This window comes from Saccostrea echinata, unplaced genomic scaffold, assembly GCF_033153115.1.
Source record: "Saccostrea echinata isolate AGI-Se365-2 ecotype Australia unplaced genomic scaffold, CSIRO_AGI_Sech_v1 ptg000022l, whole genome shotgun sequence".
NCBI lineage: Eukaryota > Metazoa > Mollusca > Bivalvia > Ostreida > Ostreidae > Saccostrea > Saccostrea echinata.
Window position 1 is genome coordinate 6,431,549 of NW_026889771.1, and position 24,955 is coordinate 6,456,503.

The 24,955-nt window shown below is 32.8% G+C and overlaps 1 protein-coding gene across 1 annotated transcript; it reads left to right on the forward strand.

Moving 5' to 3' along the window:
- Nucleotides 1-727: 727 nt before the first annotated feature.
- LOC133190302 (brain-specific angiogenesis inhibitor 1-associated protein 2-like) lies at nucleotides 728-23,610 on the forward strand. Its single transcript, XM_061325846.1, has 16 exons — nucleotides 728-881; nucleotides 1,172-1,247; nucleotides 1,904-1,996; nucleotides 10,351-10,412; nucleotides 11,309-11,380; nucleotides 12,499-12,630; nucleotides 13,230-13,295; nucleotides 13,767-13,853; nucleotides 14,775-14,873; nucleotides 15,519-15,672; nucleotides 15,939-16,128; nucleotides 16,315-16,383; nucleotides 16,572-16,737; nucleotides 17,103-17,246; nucleotides 21,044-21,564; nucleotides 22,371-23,610. Exons 1-16 carry the CDS (start codon nucleotides 834-836, stop codon nucleotides 22,447-22,449), a joined length of 2,058 nt encoding a protein of 685 aa, XP_061181830.1. The 5' UTR covers nucleotides 728-833; the 3' UTR covers nucleotides 22,450-23,610.
- Nucleotides 23,611-24,955: the final 1,345 nt, after the last annotated feature.

A 24,955-nucleotide genomic window follows, 5' to 3' on the forward strand; every position in this document is an offset into this window, starting at 1 on the left:
CTTTCTAAAGTAACTTTGTGGATGAAAAAGAATGTATTTGCCCCCCGTAAATAATTAAATAATTGCCACGGATAATTGACAATTTTATAAGGAGCTTTATCAAATTATCAGGAATAAAACCTTTTTTAATCAGGAAATAGTATATAATATTCTATTCTATTCTATTCTATTCTATAATAACATTGAAGAGCTGCACAGTATATTTCTAGAAAAATGCAGGGCGGGATTTCGAGATAAAAGGATATATACTGATCATATTTATGAACGAATGACTACGGAATACCCTTTTCTTCGTAATATTTTTTACTGGGTCCTATTAGGGTCGAGTGGGTACTGCCAGTGCCATGGATCATTTTAATCATTTGACTGGGGGGGGGGGGGGATCACACCATATACTGTCAATGTGATGCTGAACTAAAATTCTGGTTTTGCATGGATAACCTATTGTAAAATTCACAGGTACTTGGGTCTTGGTTTATAAATATGTATACCTATTGATATGTAAAAAAAAGTATCAATAGGTATACATATTTATAAACCAAGACCCAAGTACCTGTGGTAAAATTTATGACTCCCTCCCTCTCTCTTGAAAATTTAAATCAATTTTGCTACTTAAACCAAGGAAGGACGACATATATCGCTTTTACGAAGTTGACTCTACGTGACCTTTCACCTTTGACGCATAACGGTACACTGCGCACCTGGGTTTCAGCTGTCAAACGTTTGTGATAGCGCTTGAGAGTAGTGATGGTTTAACGTGAGTGTGTGTGCATGTGGGATTTAATTCGCAATTTTTACTTTAGTGTTGTGGAATTATCAGTTAATTTGTAAATATGAAGAATACAGATGAAAACCATAAGATAACGGAATCAGTATACAAGGTAAAATTTTATCTTACTATAAAACGTAGAACCACACCTGCATGCTGAAAATCAATATTATTTTCCTTGCTTGTAGAAAGACAGGTACAAATTTCCGGTCATTTGATAAACATGTTTAATAGCCAACAATCGTCATGTCCGTCTTGATCAATAAAATAATAAATGACAATTGTATTTTCCCCTGCATTATGAATATATATCTTTTTCTCGACGATGCAAGTTATATGATATATCTATAAAAAAGCAAATATCTCGTCAAATTTTTACTTATTTGATTGAATTTGGAGCAGAATCTTGCGGAGAATTTCAACCCAGGAGTTCGACAAATCGTAGCATGCGGGAAAATGTACCACAAGGCCTTGCAAGGTAAGGGTGTCATTTATAATGTTGACACAATAATTTCACCGTCCCCTAAGTAAAGATAAACTCTACAGAAGGAAACAATAACTTATCATTAACTTATCCGCTGTTCTGGACAGCTATGTAGACATAATATGAATTTTCCATCAGCCGGGTTTTTTTTACTCCAAGGGGGTATATTAACTACAAAATGATGCATGCCTGTTAATTCTCTCATAGGGGGCTCACAATGTCAAAACTATGTCAGAGAAATTATTGCACATTCCAGACTTTTGTCACCTAAGGGGAAGATTTAGACATGAAACAGGTATTGTGTGCAGTCATTTTGGGTGTGGTCATCATTTAATTTAGGGCTCGAAAATGACCACAATAATGTATGGGGTAGTGGTACCTAGTGGGAAAAGGGGGTAATAATTCCCCCAGTAATGACTTTGATTAAGATAAAGGTATGCCCATATAAAAACCATGATTTATTTGTATACTTCATAGCGATTCATCACATTGTTGGTAAATGTATATATTGTATATAGGTAGTTCTGATAAATGGGCCAATTGTTGCTATAAAAAATATATTGCTTCTCTGGACCAGTATGTAAATTTTATGTAAAGAAATATTGCCATTAGATGATGCTATTATAAGAATGGTTCATGTTCATTTCTAGGCCTAACAGTTGCTGCCCGGGCCTATACAGAAGCCTTGTTGAGGGTAGGGCAAACAGCCCGTACAACATGCTCAGGGGGCACAGAAGAAATAGGTAGGTTTTTCAATATACCTCAGTTGATTTTTTTTGATATTGCTAAAAAGAAAATAGAATAATTTTTGAATGGCTATCCCAGATTCTGTCATATTGCATGACAAATTTCAATGAATCAGCCGAGGCTATGGAAGTCCCCCCAGGCTATAAGATACACGGAGACTCGTGATTATTCCTCCTGTTAGTAGATGCCTGTTACAACAATTCAGGATACTTAATGTCTGGTGAAACATCAAACAAACTTTACAATCAGTTGTAAATGGCTCTATCATATGATTGTATACACCTGTGATTTTAAGACTGAAAAATGGTCAGGTCTTACAACTGAATGACAAATTTAAAAGAACAATCAGTGAGGATAGTTTTTTTTTTTTTTTTTAAAATCATGAAAAATCTTCATGTTTTCAAACATTACAGAAGATTTAGGTTGTGTGGTCTTGAAAATTGGCCAGCTGTTTTATATTTTGTTAAGAAGTGTTTACTAACATTTATATAGTTTGGTTTTTAAAGGGAGACAACTTTCACAGGATCTTCTCCACCTACTGTTTTTAAAGGGAGGTGGCTTTTTATATGACTTCCTTTCATTTTGTTTTTTTTAAAAGGGAGACAACATTCCTATCCATCCCCCTATTAATTTATGTGAGGATATATCAGGAGACAAAGAGTTTACTGCAAACAAAACTTATCAAAGTATTCTAGTAGTAATTGAGGATTTTGTTGTAATGCAAAGATTATCTTCTTTATTTCATCTTAAAACCGTCATTTCTACTTGTTTAGATATTTAACATGGAAAGGAAAGAAATAAACATTATTTTTTTTATAACATTAGGGACACTCATGACATTTATACATTATTTAGACCTGTAAAGTCATAAAAATTGTAATTTTATGCAAATATATACTAGCCAGCAATATAACTGAAAGTTAATTATGTCCTCAATAGAAGATGTATCACAGCTTATACTGAAAATGAGGTCATTTCTACTGAATTTATTCCAGGAAAAAAGTCTCAAAATTTCCTTTCACAGAATGCTAGCTTTAAAGTTTTATGAATTTCATATTCCCTATGATGCAATTACGATATGGAACTAACTGCATTGTATAGAATTGAAAATCTTTTTTAATAAGCAGTAAAATTAAAGTGGACAAAAACATGGAAATTAGAGGAACTTTTGATAAAGAGATGAAGTAAGAAGTGAACAAATGGTTAATGTTATTGATGATGGACTGTGCTTTGAGGTTAACACATTGATGTGGGTTGACTCTGACTCACTTCTCTCTTTTATTTTCTCCCCTCAAAATAAAAAAAATGAAATGAAATTACAAGAACAAGGAAATTGAATTAAGTATTACATCACTATTGCTGCTTATAACTTGTACCTTGTGTTTTGAAGTATATCGGGAAAATTAAAAATTTCCTCATGCTCAAGCAGATCTGTAAGTAAATCATATAGTGTACCATGAACTTCATAAATAGTGTTTTTTTTAAAGTTAGTTTGATTCATTTGGTACACTCACTTCCCCATTCATACTATTGTTGGTTATGTTTAAAAAGGTTTTATTGAAATTATTTTTTTTTTCAATAAAAATATCACTATATGTGCTCTGTTGAAACAGAGAAAGGAAAAATACATAGAAAATAGCTGAAAAAGAAAATAAAGTCACATTTTTATCATGTCTGAGTCAGTTCATCTTCATGCATCTAATGACCTCAAACAAAACAAAAGACTAAAAGATGCTTTAAAGATAAAAGATGAAAAATGTGAAAAGCAGGATTACATAGGTGTATATATATCTGTGTGTCCTCTGCCTACATGATGGATAATGACATCTCCCTTTTGTTGGTGGGAACAGTTGTCATTTAATGATTTCCCCCTTTGTCCCGTTGTAAGCTTTAGCCATTGATCTTTGTAATTGATGGGGTTAGGGTGTACACTGGTCTGCTCCGCCAGAGTGATGTAACAGATTGATACATGAAGGGTTTTAGAGGGATTTATTTATTTATTTTTTTATGGTTGAGTTGGTCAGTAAGATGCTTACAATGCACTATCAAATTGATTGGAATGTATACATAAACCCTGGCAGACTGCATGATTAAAAAAATGACTACTTCTGTACAATGTCATACATTATGCCTATAAAAGATAAGTGATATGTCGAACGGTTCATGGTCCAATTTAATTGACATATTTTTCAAAATTAAAATGAATTTTGCATAAGCTAAATATCTGGATACTGACAAATATTTAACTGTACATTAATCCAAATGAAATTAAAAAAAAATTAATTAAAAAAAAGATGGTGCACTTGACTCAATTGGTCTGATTGATTGATTGTATGTTGTTTTACATCCCATTCGAGAATTTTTCACTCATATAGAGACATCCCCAGGCTCCAGGGCCATAAAACTTAGATGAACATTTTATCTCAGTCTCACTTTTCATTAAATATTCCTTTTGTAAAAGTGAGATTGAGATCAAATGTGCCAGATACCAGGTGAAGGGCTTCAAATTTAGACCTTTACTTAGCACTCAGGGCCATTGAGCAGTGAGGGATCTTTTTCGTGCTAAGTCTGCCATGACGCAGAGCCTCGGTTTTTAAGGTCTCATCCAAAAGACCTGCAACTTTGATTTTGCCCAAAAATGGACATCACATGGGTCATAACATTTTCAAATTAATGCATCATTCACCCTGAGAAATATCAACATCCTGATCTAGTGGCTGTATCTACCTGACATATGATATTTATCAAAAATTACATGTACCAGGTGACAGGGCTATTGTGGAAATAGATATGAGGATTTCAGACTTAGTTATTTCTGATTGATCTCGAGTGATTTATCAGCTGTATTTACAGAAGATAAACCAAAATGACTTCTAGCTATGTTAAAAAAAAAAAGCTTATATGAGGAACTTATGCAATTTGATCTTTGATTTTTAATCACACAAAAGTTAGTCATTTGAAAAAAAGAAAAACACGAAAATAACAAGGAAGAATATTTGTCATTCAGATAAAAAGGAAATTATTCAGTGACTTCATTCAATCCCTAGTCCATCCTCTAAAAGAGAGAGAGAGAGAGAAAGGAGGGAAGTGTCATTTCATTGATTTAATAAAGAAAAGTAAATGAGGGGCTAAGCTGGGAGTCAAACTAAAGTCAACAAAATTGTTAAGTGTAGTGTTCTGCCAATTAATCAACCTTAGGACATAAACTTAATCAGTCATATACATAGTGCCAACACAAATTTAAGGGAGGTAACTTAGCAAGATAGGAATAATGTTAACTCCAGTTTTTTGATACATAAATTCTGCAAGTGAGAAAATGTGAATGAAATAATCATTTATGGGTAATTTTGAGCCAGTCAGACCAGGGACGTAATTTAGGGTCTAGACCTATGTGTCAGAGAGGTGTTGTATGCTAATGAAGTTGTCGGTTGTCAGACGGGCAGTGCCTATGTAAGATGATTTGGACTGTGTCAAGTAAGCAAAAACCAGGTAATTAAGTCACCTTTGTTACATGTACTACCAGAGGTGAAGTTAGGTGACATTATGCATGGACAATCTGATTCATATTGACGATAATTGATGTTTGACAGAAAGTCGGACTATCAAATTTTTAAAAATGTATTTAATATGGACAAATATCCCAAGGGTATTGTCTGTTCATTGGTGTGGTGAAAGAAATTTTAGTCATGTCAAAAAAATTTACCCTACCACCAAAACTTGGCCACTTCTCAGTTGAATAACAGTTGAACTTTGGTTTCTCGAACTTTGATATCTCGAATAGTGTGGATATGTTGAAGTGAAGTGGAATTCCCAACCACCTTGTCTTTACAATTTCAACCTTGGTGTCTCAGATCCTTAAGTTTTTTTTTCCTGGTCCAATTGAGTTTGAGTGAACGACATACATGTTAACTCTACCGCTTTACATGGAAGTCCTGATCTGTTTTTTTTTACTCCATCTCCAGCTTAACTACTTTTTTACTAAATTCATTTTTGGTTAGCCAATGGGTAACCGTTTTGGAAGCCACAAAATCTCATTATAATGATTTTTAAAGATATTGCATGATTTGAACTGGGAGCATACAAATTTTTTTTACATACCAATGTTGAAATGGATTTCAAGCACACATTTGACAGTAACATGTGCACACAGCACAGAGAAAAAGGGAAATATAATATTCTAGAATCTGGATGAAAACTTTTGAGTTTGTTCATAAAAGTAAAAAAGGGAATCGACATTCATTTTTATACTTTTTTGCAACTCTTCTTTTGCTTTCAAACATCATGGTAAATACAAATCTTGTTAAAAGAAATTAGTTTTAGATCTGAATCATCAAATGACATCATTTGCTGTATTTGCATGGCAACTAAATGATTGCATCCAGGCTTATCACCCTTCAAAATTAAGGCTAAACAGGCACTAAAAGCTGTTGTGATGAGCATGAAAAATATTTCTTTGTATGTATTTAATGTTTTTGTCTATTTCATTGGAGTTGATATTTATTTAAATCATTGCAGATATTAGAGGCATATTTTCATGCATGTTTCAAAATGGAAGTGACAAAAAAGTCGCATGCAATGCTACCACTTTTGAGGTCTGATTCTCCCTCTTTTTCACCACAGTAGGTTAACATGCATGGTGGATGAGGTTTGACTATACTAAGGTTTATTAAAGGGCTTCATAATACATATAAAAACATGCTGTCAGAGTGAATGTTTTTTGGTGTTTATCAAAACTTATCTGTCTATGGAGATATTTGAATTGTGTTATAGTAATGCAGACTGAATCCTTCACTTCAATAATAAATAATTGATATTGAATTCTCCAGTTTACAAGACACCCAGACACCACCATGACCTCCACCTAAAATTGAAGTGTCTTTTGAGAAGACATGCACCTCTTTTTATCAATGGAATATAATAAAAGTTCTTTCTAATACACATTGCCAATTATGTTTTTACGTAAGAGTCTTCACAGTCAGACTAAATTGAAAATGCTTAAATAGGGTTTATCTTCATATTATAGCAGCATAAATAACTCCAGAAATCTTCTGGGTTCAATTTGGAAATATAAAAGTGCGGTATTGAGTAAATATCAAGTAAGAAATAATTCATACACTTAGAAACTGCACAATGCCCGTAGGTGTACGAGTAGTAAAATAGCATTTACTGGTTGCTGTGGATATGGCACAGTAAAAAACAAATAGTATGTCTGGTACGAGGTAACACATGTATTTATCTGGAGACAGTGACGCACGAGGACACTAGGATGTATTGATGGGTCTGAATGGATAAGATCATTGTTCTTAATACAACATCAAACTTTAATAAAACAGTTCACAAATACAGGAGGGTGAAATACAATACCACCATTTAACTTTGTTACATTGAAAATACCAGAATTCAAAGAAATTAACCTGCTGCTGAACAATGTTTTACATGTAGTTTCAATCAAAATCATGTATTTATGAATTAATCTAAAAAGTTACTAGATTGCATTTCTCCAAAAAATAAAATCAATTGCAATTCTCACACACTAGTGAATTAAATTATTAAACAGTGTATTTATGTAATTTTAAAAGAAACCAATTTGCTGGACTAGTGACTGACAATGTTGTAATCTTCATTATGAATTGATGTCATATACCTGAGTTTATTGACATCATCCAGTAAGTTTTAGTATTAGCACTATGATCATATAACATGTTTATATCACACCCAATAGCTCAGTGTGACATTTTTATACCTGCCTGTTCATCAGAATCATAGGGCACGGCCACATACGGATAAAAATAAACACCCTATACAAATCACATTCATATACTTATATCTAGATTCTATTAGGAGGTTGATTAATTAATGTATCGACTGCTCCCTGGACCCAGTACATTTGTTCCATATACTATTGAAGGATTTAGGGCCATTTGCACAATTATTTTTTGTAATCTAAAAGCAGCAAAAATTTTTAAATTTCATTTGCCATTAACTAAAGCTTATAGAGTAAAATGTTTATCGTTAGTTTAGTTAATTCTTTTCCATGTTAGCAAGTATATTGAATATATAGTATGACGATGTATTTGGAGATGGTGACATTCTTCCAATTTTGACTTTCCTGTAACTGATAAATCTTTAAAGATTTAGAAACTCTGTATATGTATTAATTAAATTAAAGCTTATAGAAATAATATAACAAATAGACATTCGATGACCTCATCGCAATATTTGTGACTCGCTTTTTGTGTGTAATTCTGATAAAAGCACTTTGTGGATGTAGTGAATAAAAAGTTAATTAAGATCTGAAAAAGTTAATAAATAGAAATATTACCTAAAACAAGGAATAAACTGGAAAAAAACAATGAGAATTATGTAAGAATGGACAGAAAAGGCAACAAGAAAAATGGAAAGAGGAAATATCAGATTATCTTAACAAAAGGTAGGACGTGTTCTCTAAAAGTCATTCAAAGCTTAGTTTTTGTTGTATTAATTCTTCAGAAGTAAAGCTAGAATGGGGGAAAGTTTGATAGCTTGAGGCATTGGGAAGACTCTCAGGTTGGTTAGAAGGATGTACTGTATGTACGTTGTGCAGCTGGTGATTTGATCAACTTTGTTCCTGCACTGTATATTGCATCAAATATCAGTTAACAATGCATATTAATGTTTGCATTGGGTGATTAGAAAAGGTTAATATATGTATTTTTTCCCATAGGCTTTGCTACCCTATAGCAATATGCAAAACAAATATTTAAACAAGGGAGGTAACTCTCTTCCCATAAATTTTCCTTCACTTATAAAGTACTGCTACGATTGAGAATTCTGAAAATTTGTTGAAAATGACAGCCCTCAAGCACTGTTTCAATCTTAAAAACAAAACAAAACAAAAATTCCACAAATGATATGATCATAGTGGCTTAAAAATGAAAGAGATAAAATGTCAGGTGAACCCGGCTACAAAACAGATGAGGTTATCCCTGTTTGTTTTCTGATAAGATGCTCATTTGTGCTTCATTGTTATGAGACAGAAGGTAAACAAAAGATAAACTGTTAGAAAGTGATTACAATTGACAATACTTGATAGCTTTATTTCAAAATTGAAATTTTAGTTAGGTAACATCTGGATTTTTTGGGCCAATTAAATGTTTTTAAACAGAATTTAATTATCTAACTGGTACTTTACTGGTTGAAAGCTGACATTTTTATAGATTAACAGAGGCCTAGACATATGTCACCTTACTCTGAAATATTGTAAAAGGCAGAAATATGTACAATGATTCAGGAGCATATAATTTCTTTTGTAATGGTTTGGGCCATGGATATCGGCCTGGGTAGCTCAGTCGGTATAGCACCTGACTAGTGATGCAGGGGTCTCCGGTTCGATTCCCGGTCCAGCCAAACATTTTCAGCTTTCCTGTTACAGATTTGGTGCCATTGACCACCCCTGGACTTGCAGGTGAAAGACCTGCCAGGGACAAATAAGAACTTGGGTTGTGTCTTCGAGGGCAAAGACAATTTAAGAAGGGAGGAATGTAATGGTTTTGGGCCGTGGATATTGGCCTGGGTAGCTCAGTCGGTAGAGCACCTGACTAGTGATGCAAGGTCTCGGGTTCGATTCCCAGTCCAGCCATACATTTTCTCCTTTCCTATTACACTTTAAACTAAATCAGAAATGTGAAGTGGGTAACTGAAATTTTGTATGATTTCAGTCAGAATAATGACAGAAATATTAATTTATCCCCAAAAATTGGAGTACCTGTATTTAATAAGTAAACTGATAACTAGTCAGAATGCATCAAGTTAATGTAAAAAAATCCAAGAACTAGGGGAAGGGTGGGGGCCTAAAGGGAGTGGGGGGTTAAAGCTGTAAATCCTTTTGTTTCTTGCTTTATACTGCAGAGCCTGATACTGTGTGTATGTACATTTCATAACTCATCAAATAAAAAAGATGAGGAGAGAAAGAAAGAAAATCTACGTAAATCACCCAGTGATTATTTATTGATCATGCTGTCTTTGATTTTCATTGAAAAATTTGATATGTATTGCATGTTCTTCAACTCGTCACGTAATAATGAATAAACTATATATTGAGTGGATCAATGCAAACAGTGCTAAGCCTCTTTTGGGTGTTCCTGTGTTAAAGAAGTCTAGAATCAATACATTATTCAAGGTGGATACATCTAAAAGACTTCTCTAACTGTTTAATAACATGATTTGGTCTGATTTAAGCATTCCAATCGTGAAAATATCAGGAAATCATTTTTCACTAAGTTGAAAGATACATTCATTTACCTGCCTTCTGAAAGCAATTTTTTTTGCAATTAAACCTGAGACACACTAAGTAATTGTGTTTTTGTTGCAGGAGAAGCAATATATGAAATAGCAGAAGCTCAAAAGGAAGTACAAGCCAGAGTTGAAGAAAATGTAGGTTCAATAAAGAGGTATACAGTTACTAAGAGTCAAATTTACAGTCAATTAAGCTTTTATACCTGTAGTGTAACAAAGAAGGATCAAGATTTGAAATGCTTTTTATGTGACCTTTAATGTAATTAATATATTCTAGCTAATTAAAATTCAGATGTCTTTTTCTAGGAATAAATTATAATACGTGCTGTATATCGTAGACAAGTTTTATTACAGAATGAAGTATAATAAATACAAAGTATAATATTTGGAAGTTTGAAATAAAGTGTGTCATCTGTAGACAGTCTGTTGCACTTTCAACTTCAATGTTGAAATGTGTTGTATACCCATTGGACCTATCTGCAGATCTGTGCTTGCTAGTCTGAAAAAATTGGGATGGACGACCAGAGATATACAGTGCCACCCATTGAAAAAAGTGTATATTTATTGCGCACAAAAAAAGTGCGCTGTTTCTCAATACGCAACAAAACATCCCCTGTAAGCATTGTTAATAGCCCTCCTGGGCCTGAAATTAAGATCATAGAAAATTCTGCCTACTTGTACTCCTATTTTGGGTGGCAACACAATTCAGTCCAACATGCTTCATGCAGATGTCCACTGTGAAAGTAGTTAATAGAGGTCAAAGGAATTGTTTGAAATCAAGCTTTTGTGCAAATGAGGTAAGGATATAGAGTACTAAATTCAGAACTGAATGCAGCTTTTTTTTGTACAAAAAATGTATAATTTTTTTTTTAGAATGGCACTGTGGCTCTCTGGTCTGTCAATTTATTTTTTTGCTGAGACATGATACAAGGTTTAAACAGAAAGAAAGGGAGCTAGGACATAACATGTATTGTATGGTTGTAAAATGATATGCTTCCTACATGCACACCTTTAGTTGCTATTTTCTTTTGCAGTCCAAAGCCTTGTTCACAGAACTCATCTTGCCATTAGAACAGAAACTGGAGAATGAATTCAAAAGATCATCGGTAAATATTTTATCAATTTCCAGTGGATACAATAGTTACACGTAGAGCTGCATACATTTAATTTAGAGATCACGGCCAGATTATGCAACAACCTGATGACGAATAAACCATAGGTAGCAAATAGCAATCTAAGAGAATAATTATGCACATCGGATGGGCTTGTCTAGCAAAATATTTGGTTGTTACTAAACACAGTCAAAATATACAACCATAGATAAAGTACACCTATTGAGTACAGCATAATGAATCACTCAGTTATGTGTAGGGGTAGAGGGTGGCCCGGTGGACTTTAACTAAGAATAGTTCAGTTGGGTGGGAGTAAAGAATATTTACACTTTGGGTCTTAGATTCGAACAAAATCTGGTTTATCCCTTTGCAAACAATGCAAAGCACCTCTTGACTTTCTCAATTCATGAACACAAGTGTTAAATTATACTTGTCTGAAAATTTGATCAGTGCCTTTTCATTCATCTTGACGTCTTGAAGTACAACATTTGTAAATTTAAACACTTTTTACTTTCATATGCTGCAAATGTACAAAATTTTGTTGCATTCACAACTTTTTGAGTTTTACTAGGTCCCGTCATCAGCAATTTGCTATTTTTCAAGTTATGATTTTTTCTTAAAATTCATAATCAGCTGAAATATAACTTTTAAACTTTGAACTTCTGGCACCTAATTGTTTTACTAGAATTGCTTCAGTATGACAGTACAATGCTAAAACAGTGTTTTGGTAAAGACTGGGTTTTCTGAACAAACCTTGATAAAGAAACTATTGCACTCTAGCAAATGATCTTTTTGATTGTACAAGTATTGCTTGGACGTGAAAGAGGTCAATTTGGGCACTGACTTATATTATGCAGATAAATTATTTTGAGATATACATGATTTATAGCATTTTTTCACAGGTAAACAACAAATTTCACCACAAACTATGAAATAGTGATAAAGACACTGGTTTTATTAAATCAATACATTAGTTTTCTAAAGACGCTTTACAGACATTTATAACATAACATATCCATAATAAATAAAAGCGATGCCAGTTTTTCTGTGATATCTACATTGTGGAAGATCAATCACGTACTGTTTAAAACAGTAATATATGTCTTTTTCAGTCACAGTACAAAAAATATGCCACCGGTCACAAGGTTGTGTTTGCTCCGTACAGCAAGGCCACAGAATCACTCAAAAAGTTCCGCAAAAAGAGTCGAAATAAACCAGTGTTTGAGGAGCAAAAAGAAGCTCAGGTAAAAGTCCATGTGATAATTTATCAGTAAAACTCTTTATTTATTTATTAATATGTGAGGAAAAAAGAATATAATCGTTTAATTTTGGACTGCATATTAAAACAAGGTTATATTCAACCTTACTCATTTTGGCAGTTACATTTCATGACCTTCAGTAATATTTTAGTACCGGGTATTTTGTCGTAGAACTTTGGTGAAATAAGCGAGTCTGACTTTGTTACCGGCAGGGATCATCTCAATTTTAACAGTGATTTCTGTGATTGTTCCATTTTTCAAAAAGTTTGTGCTTCAATAAAATTTGCAGAAAATAAAATAATGAAGTTTACACATCCTCTAACTTTATTTTAGCCACATTGACTTGGACCACAAAATCAAAAGCACTCATATTTTATTTCTAACATCAAAGAATTAAATTGCCAAATATTTACTTGTTGCATATATATTGAATGGGTTTTGTTGTTGCATCTAATGTTAGGGAAATTTCATTGTTGTGTTTTTGAGATATATTTTTTAATTGAATCTCACAGTGTCCATGTGTACAATAAGTTCTCCTCAAAAGTATCTTTGCATTGATAATTGCATTTGTACATTTTTTTCAGCACATTAAAACATTAGAGAGATGTCAAGAGAAGTTAGATGAATTCAGACTAAGTGGACTAAAACTGGTAAGATGGATTACAGCACTGGACTTGATCAAGTAGAAGTTTATTTGTTTGGAAGTCTATAAACTCCCCGTGTCAGACCTTAGAGATTTTGAACATTTTATGAAGGACCCTTCTAGTGATAATGTGATCTGAATGTCTCTCATTAGATATTGAGGCATTATAAATTTTTGTTATATTGTTCAATATTTAGAGTTATTATGATGTCCCTTTCAGTTAACTCTAGTTTTGCTTCTAGTCAACTTATAAAATACAGGTATTCAATGATGGAAGGATAAAAAAAAAATTTTAAAAAAAAGAGTTCATTCTCCATTAAATATAATTCCAACCCTTATAAACCATTAGGTAAGGAATTAAAAGATATGGTCTAGTTTTGGCTAGCTATTCTAAGTAAATTTATAATGTTGAAAAATGATTAGAACTTTCATGTCTATATTATTTCGAATTGTTTTAAAAAATCTGCATTACTTGTAGGCTCTTTTAGAGGAAAGGAAATGTCATTGTTTTTTATTGGATCGACTAAATACCATGGCAACATTGTACGCCAATCACCACAAACAGGTGAGTTATTGTATTCTTTAGTTTACCTGTCGTTAATTTTAGGTGAAAGACTCTATAAATATAGCTCATAAAAAAAGGTCACTGTTTGCCATTAATAATTTGTGTTGTTCTTGGTACTTGAGTAGCATGTGAGCTACTTGTGTTTGCAGGTTGACTGTATATGGTTAAGCACATTTGTGCTATTTTGCATAATTGTTCGTTCATAATATATATATATATAGCACAAAGAAATTCACTTTTATAAAGATACCCACTTCCGCCCCAACCCGGGGTTGAACTCTCAACCTACGGAATCTGTCTCCCAGCAGTGCAGAAACAGCGCACTAGACTGCTCAGCCATCTAGGCAAGTCAAAAAACTTGCTTTCGATGCCGATGGAATTCTCGCGGCGCTGCCCTACACTACACGGTCATTGAGAATGGAAGTGAGATACAGTTACTTAAACATTAGTTTTATCAGAGGATCGTTACCAATACATGTTGTATTGAAATTAATTCATATTTATAAAGCACATTTTACAACAACTCTTAAACTAACATAACTGCCCTAAGTGAGGAAATATTGATATAGAAAGCACAAAGAAATTCACTTTTATAAGGATACCCACTTCCGCCCCAACCCGAGGTTGAACCCTCGACCTACGGAATCTGTCTCCTAGTAGTGTTCCTGCACTGCACTTAATCACTCTATCATCCTATAAACAAGGGATGATAGAGTGATTAAGGATTAATATATAAATTATAGTCTAACAGTTATTGATGAATCTCTTTCAATCAATCAATATTCAAATCACCTACAAATTATAATTTCAAGAGAAGAGTTATCCCCCTTAAAACATTTTTTTTAATACATTCTCATTGCCATTATTTATCTGTGTCCATATAATATTACAATAAATTCTCATTATTTTGTTAAATTCCAGTCAGCAGAGACATATATGAGAGGACTGATAAAGTGGAAACAGCTCTCCATCAAACCTCACATCCTACCACCGGAAGCTAACCGACTCTTAATGATTCCAGTAAGAATATTACATCTTAACCAGATCAATTATTGTCATCTGATCTGGTGTCATTCAGAGAGATAATATGATCTGTTCGTTTCAAACTGCTTTCAAGTGGATGGCATATCTATGTTGCAATAAGTTAGCTAGTGACTGAACAGTTGTATGATAATCTTTTATCTTGACTTCCAGTATTTTGTTGGTTTTGTTCTGCTGAAATTTTTGTGAATTTTTCATCCTGAAATTATAGTTCTATGCTGATGTCAGATTTCAGAATTTATACAATTACTTGGTAGGTTCTCCTGGTGGATTATGCTCTTAAGAATTGTGAAAATCAATATAATTAATATATATACACTCAAACCAAGAATTGGATGCAGATTGGCAAAAATCAAATTATGCTAAAGCAGTTGTCTTTTGAAAAAAAAAGTCACAGGCTTCGGCTTGTATTATTATGAAACAAGGCATATCAGTTTTAAAACCCATAATACTCTTTCAGGGTGCTTTTCATGAAGCATATGCATTATGTAGCAAGATCCAGCATCGATCTTTCTCCGAAATACAATACAAAGCTGCATGAATGTTGGTTTTCAATAATTGCATAATGATAATTAAATCTTTGAAATAATAAGTATGGTTGGTTATTTATGGAAACTCTTTCAGGATCATGACCATATGAGTGAAATGAATGGAGGAGTATACAGAAATGATATTGAGACCAGATCATTGGGCAGTCCCTATAAACGGTCACAGAGTGTTCATGATGTCTATAGACGCCCGATTCCTGTACAGTCAGACACAGCCTCAGACACTTACAGTGAGAACCATATATTCAGTACTTAATATATTTATAGTTGGTCAGATTTCATTGGAGTCTCAATGTTTCAACTTGAAATTACCTGATACATATGTACTTAAGTCATATTGTTGAGAAAGTTGTCATGTTAAGAAGTTATCCAGGTAAAAAATTTTCCAGGTACACATAACTATCTAGAACATAGAAAGTATCTAGTAAAGCAAATATTCATTGACCACATAGGTGACATATCCATATAAAAAAATTATCATTTTTTTCATTAACAGCCAGGACCTTACCCCATGGCAGAGTAGTTCCCCCACCTCCCCCTATATCTGGGCTCCAGGTCAGAGCTGTGTACTCTCATGATGGGGATGGGGACACTAAAATGTCCTTCATGGAGGGGGACATCATCAACATTTTGGGAGAGAAGTCTTCTGATGGCTGGCAGTATGGTCTCAACACAAATGCTGGAAAGTAAGGACTTTGTCAGTAGCAGAATGATGTCAATAGCTTTATATTTACTGCATCTATTGATGTAGACGTGTTAAATTATTGTGATATTTCTTATTCACATGTGTCATAATCTTATTTTTTTCAAATTTAAGTTACACATTTTCATAGGGCTTCAATGAACTTGTAGTAAAAATGTTTTTATTTCAGATATGGTTGGTTCCCTCTGTCCTTCACAGAACCTTTCCATATGCCTCCAACACGGAATGGACATTCCATGTAAGATAAGTCTCCTCAAACAGAATTATCAGGAGTAAAGGGAGATTACTCTACAATCCTTGTAATGAATGACAATTGTGCTTAGAGTTAAAGATGATATTTTAGAACTTAGAAGATGAAGAGATTTTAAAAAAGTTATGGACCAGAAATCAATGTTGCACTGCATTATTTTTCTCTTATAATTCCAGGATGAATGGTAGAGTAAAGAGTATGGGTGATTTGTTGGATGACCCGTCCGATGCTGATGGGTATTTCATGGAGCACAGCATGCCAGGAAGTGCTCAGAGACCCAAGTCCCTGTATGAAGGGTCGGGCACCAGATTACCAGGAAATAACAGTCCTCTACCCATGAGGGTAAGGGAGACAAAGAAATGAATGTTACTTTACCCCTTATATACAAATTCTGATTAAAAACAGGATTTTGGACAAAGTTCAAATATTAAAAAATACAGCTATCAACTTATTATTTTCATGATAATTAAATGGCAATTTAATTGAAATATTTTAAGTGTGAAATATTACTGCATGAAATTTTGTCTTTAAAAATTACACTTGTATGCTGCTGTGCTTTATAATTTTCATTTGTGTAGTTTCCTGGTACACATGGAATCTCTAGCTTTAGTTCATTCATGTTAATTCAGGCACTGCTTTCTGCTTGATCAATATTAAACATGTAGACTATCACAGGAATATGTATTCACCATTCCATAACTTTTCAGTCACAAATCCGCCACCCTGGGTGGACTGGACAACATCCTGGTCTAATGGGCTCTTATTCTTTACCACGTCAATTCACAGGGCAGGGGGCATATATGAGCTCTGATATGGACCACATATACCACTTTTTGCCCTCAGACCATCAGGTATATCGCCTGCTGGAATGTTGTTGATGGACCTATACCTTTTAACTTAACAATTGTTTGATTGGTGTGTATGTAGGGGTTGCATGCTTAAACAATGTTTATACTAACTGGATTTGTTTTGGGATAAAACATGGCTATACAAGATTTGTCAACCTTATGTAAAATAAATCAAAGTACATTACATACGGATACAGTACTGAAAGATGGGGCCAATTTAATTAAGTTCATGATTTTGTAAACTTCACCACTGTTGTAGATTTTGATGAGTTATGATACTAGCTTATAAAAAAATTAAGAAAATTGAAAACTAATATGAAATTAAGAGGCAGTCCACCGAAAAACCAGGCAATGGGTGGCACATCGCATGTCATGGATTTTAATTATTTTTTGCATGTAGACTTATTAAAGCAAGTGTTTACACATGACAACATTCAAAAAATTTTAGTGCTCCTCTAGCCCTATTTTTGGTAAATGCTTAATTTTAAGTGCAAAAAGGTCAACATAAGGGTAAAAAAAATTACTACGTTTTTATTTTGTTTTATATGTAACAGATACTCAAAAGCTGGATGTGTGGATGAATATTATTTATAGCATAGACTCTTATCTTTTATTTTATTAATGAATAAGACTCCAATTTATACTTCTTTAGAAAAAATTATATGGTCCAAATTTGAGTTAAGCAAGTAACTTTTTGAATTCAGTATCCAATTTTCATTACGTTATAAAACCCAATACATTACAAGGACAGATTTTTTTTCTTATGTTATTATGAATACAAAGTACAAACTTTTGAATCACTCAATAAAATCAGTGGGAACAGGTATATTGAAAGAAATAAAAGGAGTCAAATTTACCTTTTTTTTTTTTTTTTTTTTAATAATTTTCCCAAATGAAACCGATCCCGACCGGAATTATATAAAGAAAAAAATACTATAATTGTAATGTTAAATTTGGCTCTTTTGTTGTAATATGAGTAAAAACTTACTTGATTTATTTTTTTTAACATGTTATATAGGTGGCAGGTGCCTTTAGTTTGATAACTTTGTTAATTTTTCATTATTTTCCATCGGATCGGGATCGGTTTTTACTGTAAATTTAGAAACATTTCCTAAATTTGGCTCTTCATTTTAATTTATCAGAAAAATATGCTTGTCTTTTATTTCTTTTCAGTCAGTTAACTGTTTTTAAATGAGTGTAACCATAGATTCAAATTTATATATTATTTAAATTACTAATGTCTTTTACGTACATGAAGATTACATGTAAAACATCTGATTGAATTCTTAATAGATACTCGGTATTTAAAAAAAAAAGTATTTGTACATGCATTATGCAACAAATGAGAGCAGACAGCTTTCTAGCTTTATTATTTATCTTATTTCCAAGTAAAATTTCTTTTTTTTTTATTTCCTCTGGAATTAAAGAGTAAATTCTATCAGTGGCGAAATTAAACTTGCCTAAATACAGGAAATATTTTTATGTGTACAGTCTCGACTTTATCCAAGTTTTTTCTTACCTGTCATCTGTAAAGCCTTTTCCTCTTTTACAAAATTTTATTTTATATAAATAAGAAAATAAGTTCTTTCATATATAGTATCATTATTCAAGAGCCGATAAATCGCAAGCAAAAAGCAGGGGGGGGGGGGGGTGTCATGACATCATTATTTATAAAAATTGGTTTCATGAACGTGAAAACATTTTAGAATTGGCCTACATAGTCACATGTTTAAACTCCATATTAAATGTGAGTGTGTGATTGTTTCAATCGCCAAATTAAAAAAATAAATAAGTAAAAGAAAAAAAAAGAAATGTTTCCCTAAACCATCTTCCGTTTTAGAGCCAAATTATAGTGGGGAGTTCAGCAGTAGTTTAACTCAATAAATATATTTTTATAACTTATTTTTCAGGGTTTTTTTTTTTCATTTTTAATCGTACTTCGGATTGTTTATTTTGATTTGACTGCATAGATAAATATATTTAAGTTTTTACAAATATCATGAAGTAAACATCTCAACTTCGTTGAATTAAGTGTTGCGTAAATCTAAAACATTCATCATTGATTCCCAATTCTATAAGAAATGTTCATGATAAACACTTCATTAATTATTTTTACGCATATCCTAGTAAATCAGTTGAAAATTATTAGTTCTCAGACATGTATAAAATTACTTATCAAAACGTCATCTAGCTGAGACGCCGCCCGTGTATAAAATACATTTTGATATTAAAATATTATTTAACATTTAGAATAATGCACTCTGAAGAGTAATTAAACAGAAAAAGAGAAATAATTTTTTTTTTAAATCTTTTTCTTTATACTTTTACGCAAAGAATTTACAAACTTCTCTGGAAACTTGTAACTATTTCATTGTGACGCAATATTAGTCAGGTATATGACGTCACTGATACATCAATGGAAACGTGGATTCAACCTGAATAATAGAGCCAATTTTAATCTAAATATTACGTCTGGAGGCGAAAATGAATTATATTTTGAAAATAAATTATTTAGTTTTTTGTTTAATTATTTTCTTTGGTGTATCGATTCTAAATATTTCACTAGGATTCCGATAAAAAGGTGTTGAGCAGATTTACCGATGCCACGGGAGATAACTCTTGCATCACAAAATTTCATAAAAACGTCCTTATATTTTGCCAGAAAACTACTATCAAAAGTGTTTTTCCCACCGATTTTATTTTTTAAACAAAAAGTTGAAATATTTCTAGATTTAGTTAAGTGTGAATTATAGTCCTGTTAAAAATGTATTAGAAATTACAGTTCTTTGTTTCTGACCTACATTCAATGGTTTATATAGGGGCATTCAAAAACACAAAACACAAGGATATTTTACTAAATAAGCAATTATCAAACAAATCTTCAATTACATTATTCCTTTTGGGCTACATTGATATTGTTTTTAATAAAATATCAAATATTTCTCACATTCGATGTGCCGCCTATTAATACAATACTGCCTGGTTTTTCGGTGGACTGCCTCTTAAAACATGAACATTGTAAACAAAATGTTAGATTGTGAATCTATATTAGATTTTTAATTGAGGGGCCTGCATTGTCTGAATTTAATTTAACAAGTTCAGAATTAATCTGACACTCCTTGAAGTAAACAAACATTGATGCAGTCTAACATTATGCATCCTAGTACTTTGTATACATATAATGATTTAATTTTTTTTAAAATGTTTCACCAGTATTTATGATTTTTGTAGAAAAATCTTCAAATTGCTTTCTTTTGTTTGATTAACATTGTGTCTTTCGACCAAAGCAACATCTGCATTCTTTTCTTTAACTTAGATTCAATAGGTGAGCTACATGTATATGGCACAACTTCTGTTTGAGGCCTCGACTGACAGTAAACTAATAGACCCCATCTAAAAAACTAGAAAATAAACACTAACTAAAAATAAATATATAGGTATTTTTGTGTGGTTTTTGATCACTTTTAAAAAAAAATAAAACTGACTATGTTACGTTTAGGTTTGGATTGAGAACAAATGATATATTAAGCTCTTCTAGCACATAATTAATGTTGTTAATCCTTTTAAAAATAGACTTTCAATCCAGAGAACAATTTTAATCCTTTTCTCTGTTAAATGTTGTTCAACTAAATATTGTTTAATTACAAGAGTTTCTACCTTTTTGAATACTAAAGAATTGGTGAATATTAACAGGAAATAATCTTATCAGAGTTATAAACTTAACTGGTGATAGTTTTTTATTTTTAATAATACATGTATCAGTGTTTTTTTTTTTCTGAATTTTACCTCTTTGTGTACAGCAACCTGGAGAGAAAGCACCGAATGTTCATCACCAGGACATCAATTATTCTAGAACTGAGGCCAGGGGCAATAACCCCCCATCTCCCCCTCTGCCCCCACCCCCATCACCTCTTGCCTCTAAACAACCCTCCCCAGGCAATGGCACACCCTCCTCCTCACTTTCTTCAGCATCACCCAGTTTAAATTCATCCCACTTATCAGAATCTCCTGCCAGAAGAAACCCTGCATCTCAAAACCAGAAAATCAACCAATCATCTTACACCATCCCACCAGCACCTCTTCCACCTCCCACTTCTGCACCAATCACAAACACTCTTGCTTCAGCTGCACAGTCTGATACTTCAGTTTATCACAATTTATACCAGAACACCCAGGGAAGCATGCCAGGGTATGGTCACATGTCTCGTCAACAACACAGCATTCCCCCACCCCCTCCTCCCGCCCCACCTGGGCCCCCTCCCATTGGTGGACAACAACGCAGAACTGCAATGAATTCTGGGACAGATGAAGAGGATTCAGAGTAATACACAAAACATGTATTTACGTTTAGAGTCGCTGAAGTCTTGACCATTGTGTCATAATAAAATTCTTTGTACATGCATTTTTATAACAAGAATACCTTTTATTAAACACTGAAAATGCACAAATAACATAATACATGTAATAACATGCATCTCAAAACCAGTAAAGATGTGGACATGAAAAATAGTCTTATAAAATTTTTCCCACCTCAGAGACTTGTAGATACTTTTTTAATTTTTTTAGTAGGAGTAACTATAATTTATTAATACATGTACTTGTAAATTCATTGTTCAGTTCATTTGGGGGTGAGCATGGCATGTTTGAAAAAGCTACATGTAAACACCCACTTTATTTCTAAATTGCATGTTGATACTAACAGAAAAAAACTTCAGTGCTTTAAAATTGTCATCATTTCCCAATAAACAACCATCTACTAATTGTTAATATCACATAAAACCATACCTGTTTTAATTGCATGAGGTGTTTTGATCAATTTACTGCAGTAAAGAAAATATTAGATTATATCAAAACAAACTAACAAGTACATTTGACCAAATCAGAATATAAAAAGTAGCTGCTAAATACAACATATAAAATAGAAATGAGATATATATGTATGTCAATTAGTAGTGTTTATATATGATTTTATATGTATTAATTTGATATAGCATTTAGATAGCATAAATGTATTGTTTTAAAGTACATGTAATATACAGAATTTATATATAAGATGTATTATGTGTTGGAATTTTGTTTGTATGTTAAATGGATATGATAATTCTCTTTTAATCCTGTTTTTGACAGTTTCCAAAGAAATCCTAAATTTGCCAATGTTAGTTTGAGGAGAACTATGACAAACGACAGATCCAAGCCACGATTTTAGTTCACAGATGCCACATGGGATAGAAAGATAGAAATATCAACTTGCAGAACAAACTCATCATATTTTTACTGAACAAAAATCTTTTTAGCTGTATATGATTCTCTTCTGTGTATCAATATTTCATACTTTGTATTTTATCATATTGAGATTAGTTGTTTTGAATGCTTCCAATTTTGATCTATGCTGTAAAAATAAGGTTCGTACATTAGCATTATGGTCACAACAGTTTGCCTGTTCTCAGTGTTTCCCACATATGTAGGAAATATTTCTTTGGTTCTTGATTCCAAACCTATAATAAACAAAACGAAGTATGTAATCAGTTTACATAAATGATATTTACATAAATGATATTTCAGACATAAATTTCACAGGTAACAAATTTCAAGTGCTAATATTCATTGAAGTCCCCTAAAATTTCCGTAATTTTTTTTTCTTCGTATTAACTTTAACTTGATGGTTATACCTTTTTGCATGGTGGTATTATGATATTCATGAGATGCAGTTGTAAATATATAGTATCCATGTACTGTCACTTGTCTTTAGAAAAAGTGTTCAGATACGTTTCTGGCTCCTGGAATGTGACTCAGGGATAAAGAAATGGTGCATGAAATACATTTCATAGGAATTCACAAAATTTCATATTTTTTTTATATATACAGGCAGGTACACATTGTGATGTTTAAGTTGTTCAGCCTACAGATATGTATACACATAAATATGAATATTTAAAGTTATAACTATATGTATTATGTTATTCATTTATTCAAATGAAGAATAAGCACATTTTTACATGCATGGAATTCATTTAAATTACAGGTTACCTACGACTTAGTGTTGTGAAAATGAAGGTGAAATGTTTTGGGGTACTTGTAGTTTTTTCTTCTCGGACACATCAAGAAAAAGGGATTGTGCTGACCTAACCCCTTTATCTAAAATTTTAAAAAGTCTTGACAGATTCTTCCCCTATTATGTTTTATTTTTATATATATTTATATATATACGTTATGGATTTTTTTAATCTTGCACTTTGTGAAACATAGCTTTGTTGCAGCCTCATCTGTTTTCAATACATATATATGTAAATATATGCAAAAACTAAACTTGCACAGACAAGCTGTAATTCATATGTTACAAACTGTTATCAACATATATCAAATATTACCTGTTTTATGTTATTTCATAAAATCTTATATATCTTTGTGAAGAATGCGTGGTTTGTTGACTATGGTGTATGCTTGTACATAGATTGCTGATTGTTTTGGGGTCACCCGAGTCACTTGGTTGACTACTTGCTATCTGTTTTTGTTCATTGTGTGTCATCCATTGACCATCGTGTGAGGGTCATAAACTTTTGAACATTTTTAGCTTCTTCTCTGGCTGAAACAATGTCAACAAATTTTGGTATAAGTAGCATCTATGAATAATGGGAAATAAATAAGGTGAATTTCAAGGTCTCAGCTGCCTCCATGGGGCCTGTGCAGTGGGGCCAAAAATGGGATCTTCGAAAAACATAAATTCATGGCCCCTTAGTTCAGACTCTAGGGTAGGACTTAATTGGTCATTTATTGAAAATGCATTATAATCTTATAAAATCTTATCAAAAGTAAAATTCATACTTATTGATACATGGTTTAGGGCCTATGGTGGGGTTTAGTTGGACATATAATGAAAATACAAGTATAATACATCTGTGAAAATCTTTTTTGCTCAAGTAGGCAAACTGTTGCATGATTTAAATGAAATTTTAGCTTTCTACCAAAATTATGAAATTTATGACTCCCTGGCCCATGGTTCAGGCCCCAGGATGGGGCTAAGTTGGTCATGTATCTTGAAAAAAAAAATTACAGCTTTAAAAATCTTTCTCTTACTCATGAGCAAGAACTAGTATCGGGCAAATTGATTGCAATTTCATTGTGAATATTGGAACTCCTTTCAAAAGTATAAAACTAATGCTTCCTGGGTTTAGCATTCAGGCAGGGTAGGGTTAAGTTGGTCTTGTATTTAAAATACATTACACCTTTGAAATCTTATTTACTCATAGACATCTGGCAGTCAAACTTTTGCCTGATTATAATTAACACAAGCCCTCTTCCAGACTTGTGAAATTTATGGTCCCAGGACTCAAGGTAGGACTGAGTTGGTCTTATATTAAAAGTAAATTCATCTTTGAGAATCTTTACTAGTGATGATCATGTAGCAAGCAAATTTTTGCATGATTTTAGTAAGCATATAGCCCTCTTCAAATATTATAAAATGTGTCCCATGGGGACCAGGTATCATGTTGCAGGATAGTCATACATTGAAATTTTTATACGTTGTACATTATCTTACACCTGAACTTCCAGGAGGCAAACTTTATGGATATGAGTTCTGACCAAAATGTTGAAGTTTAGTCACATAAGATGAGACCAGTTCAGGTGGGCCCAAAGTCGTCATGAACTGAGAAATTCATGATACTCTAGTGATCTTAAGGCCATGGCCGTAAGAACCGGGGGGGGGGGGGCGT

Bases quoted from the DNA above. Each gene is read 5' to 3' on its own strand.
- LOC133190302 (XM_061325846.1), top strand. From the start codon at position 834: ATGAAGAATACAGATGAAAACCATAAGATAACGGAATCAGTATACAAG. The intron at 13,296-13,766 runs GTAAGATGGATT...CATTACTTGTAG, and splicing joins GACTAAGTGGACTAAAACTG to GCTCTTTTAGAGGAAAGGAA. The intron at 15,673-15,938 runs GTGAGAACCATA...TTTCATTAACAG, and splicing joins CACAGCCTCAGACACTTACA to CCAGGACCTTACCCCATGGC.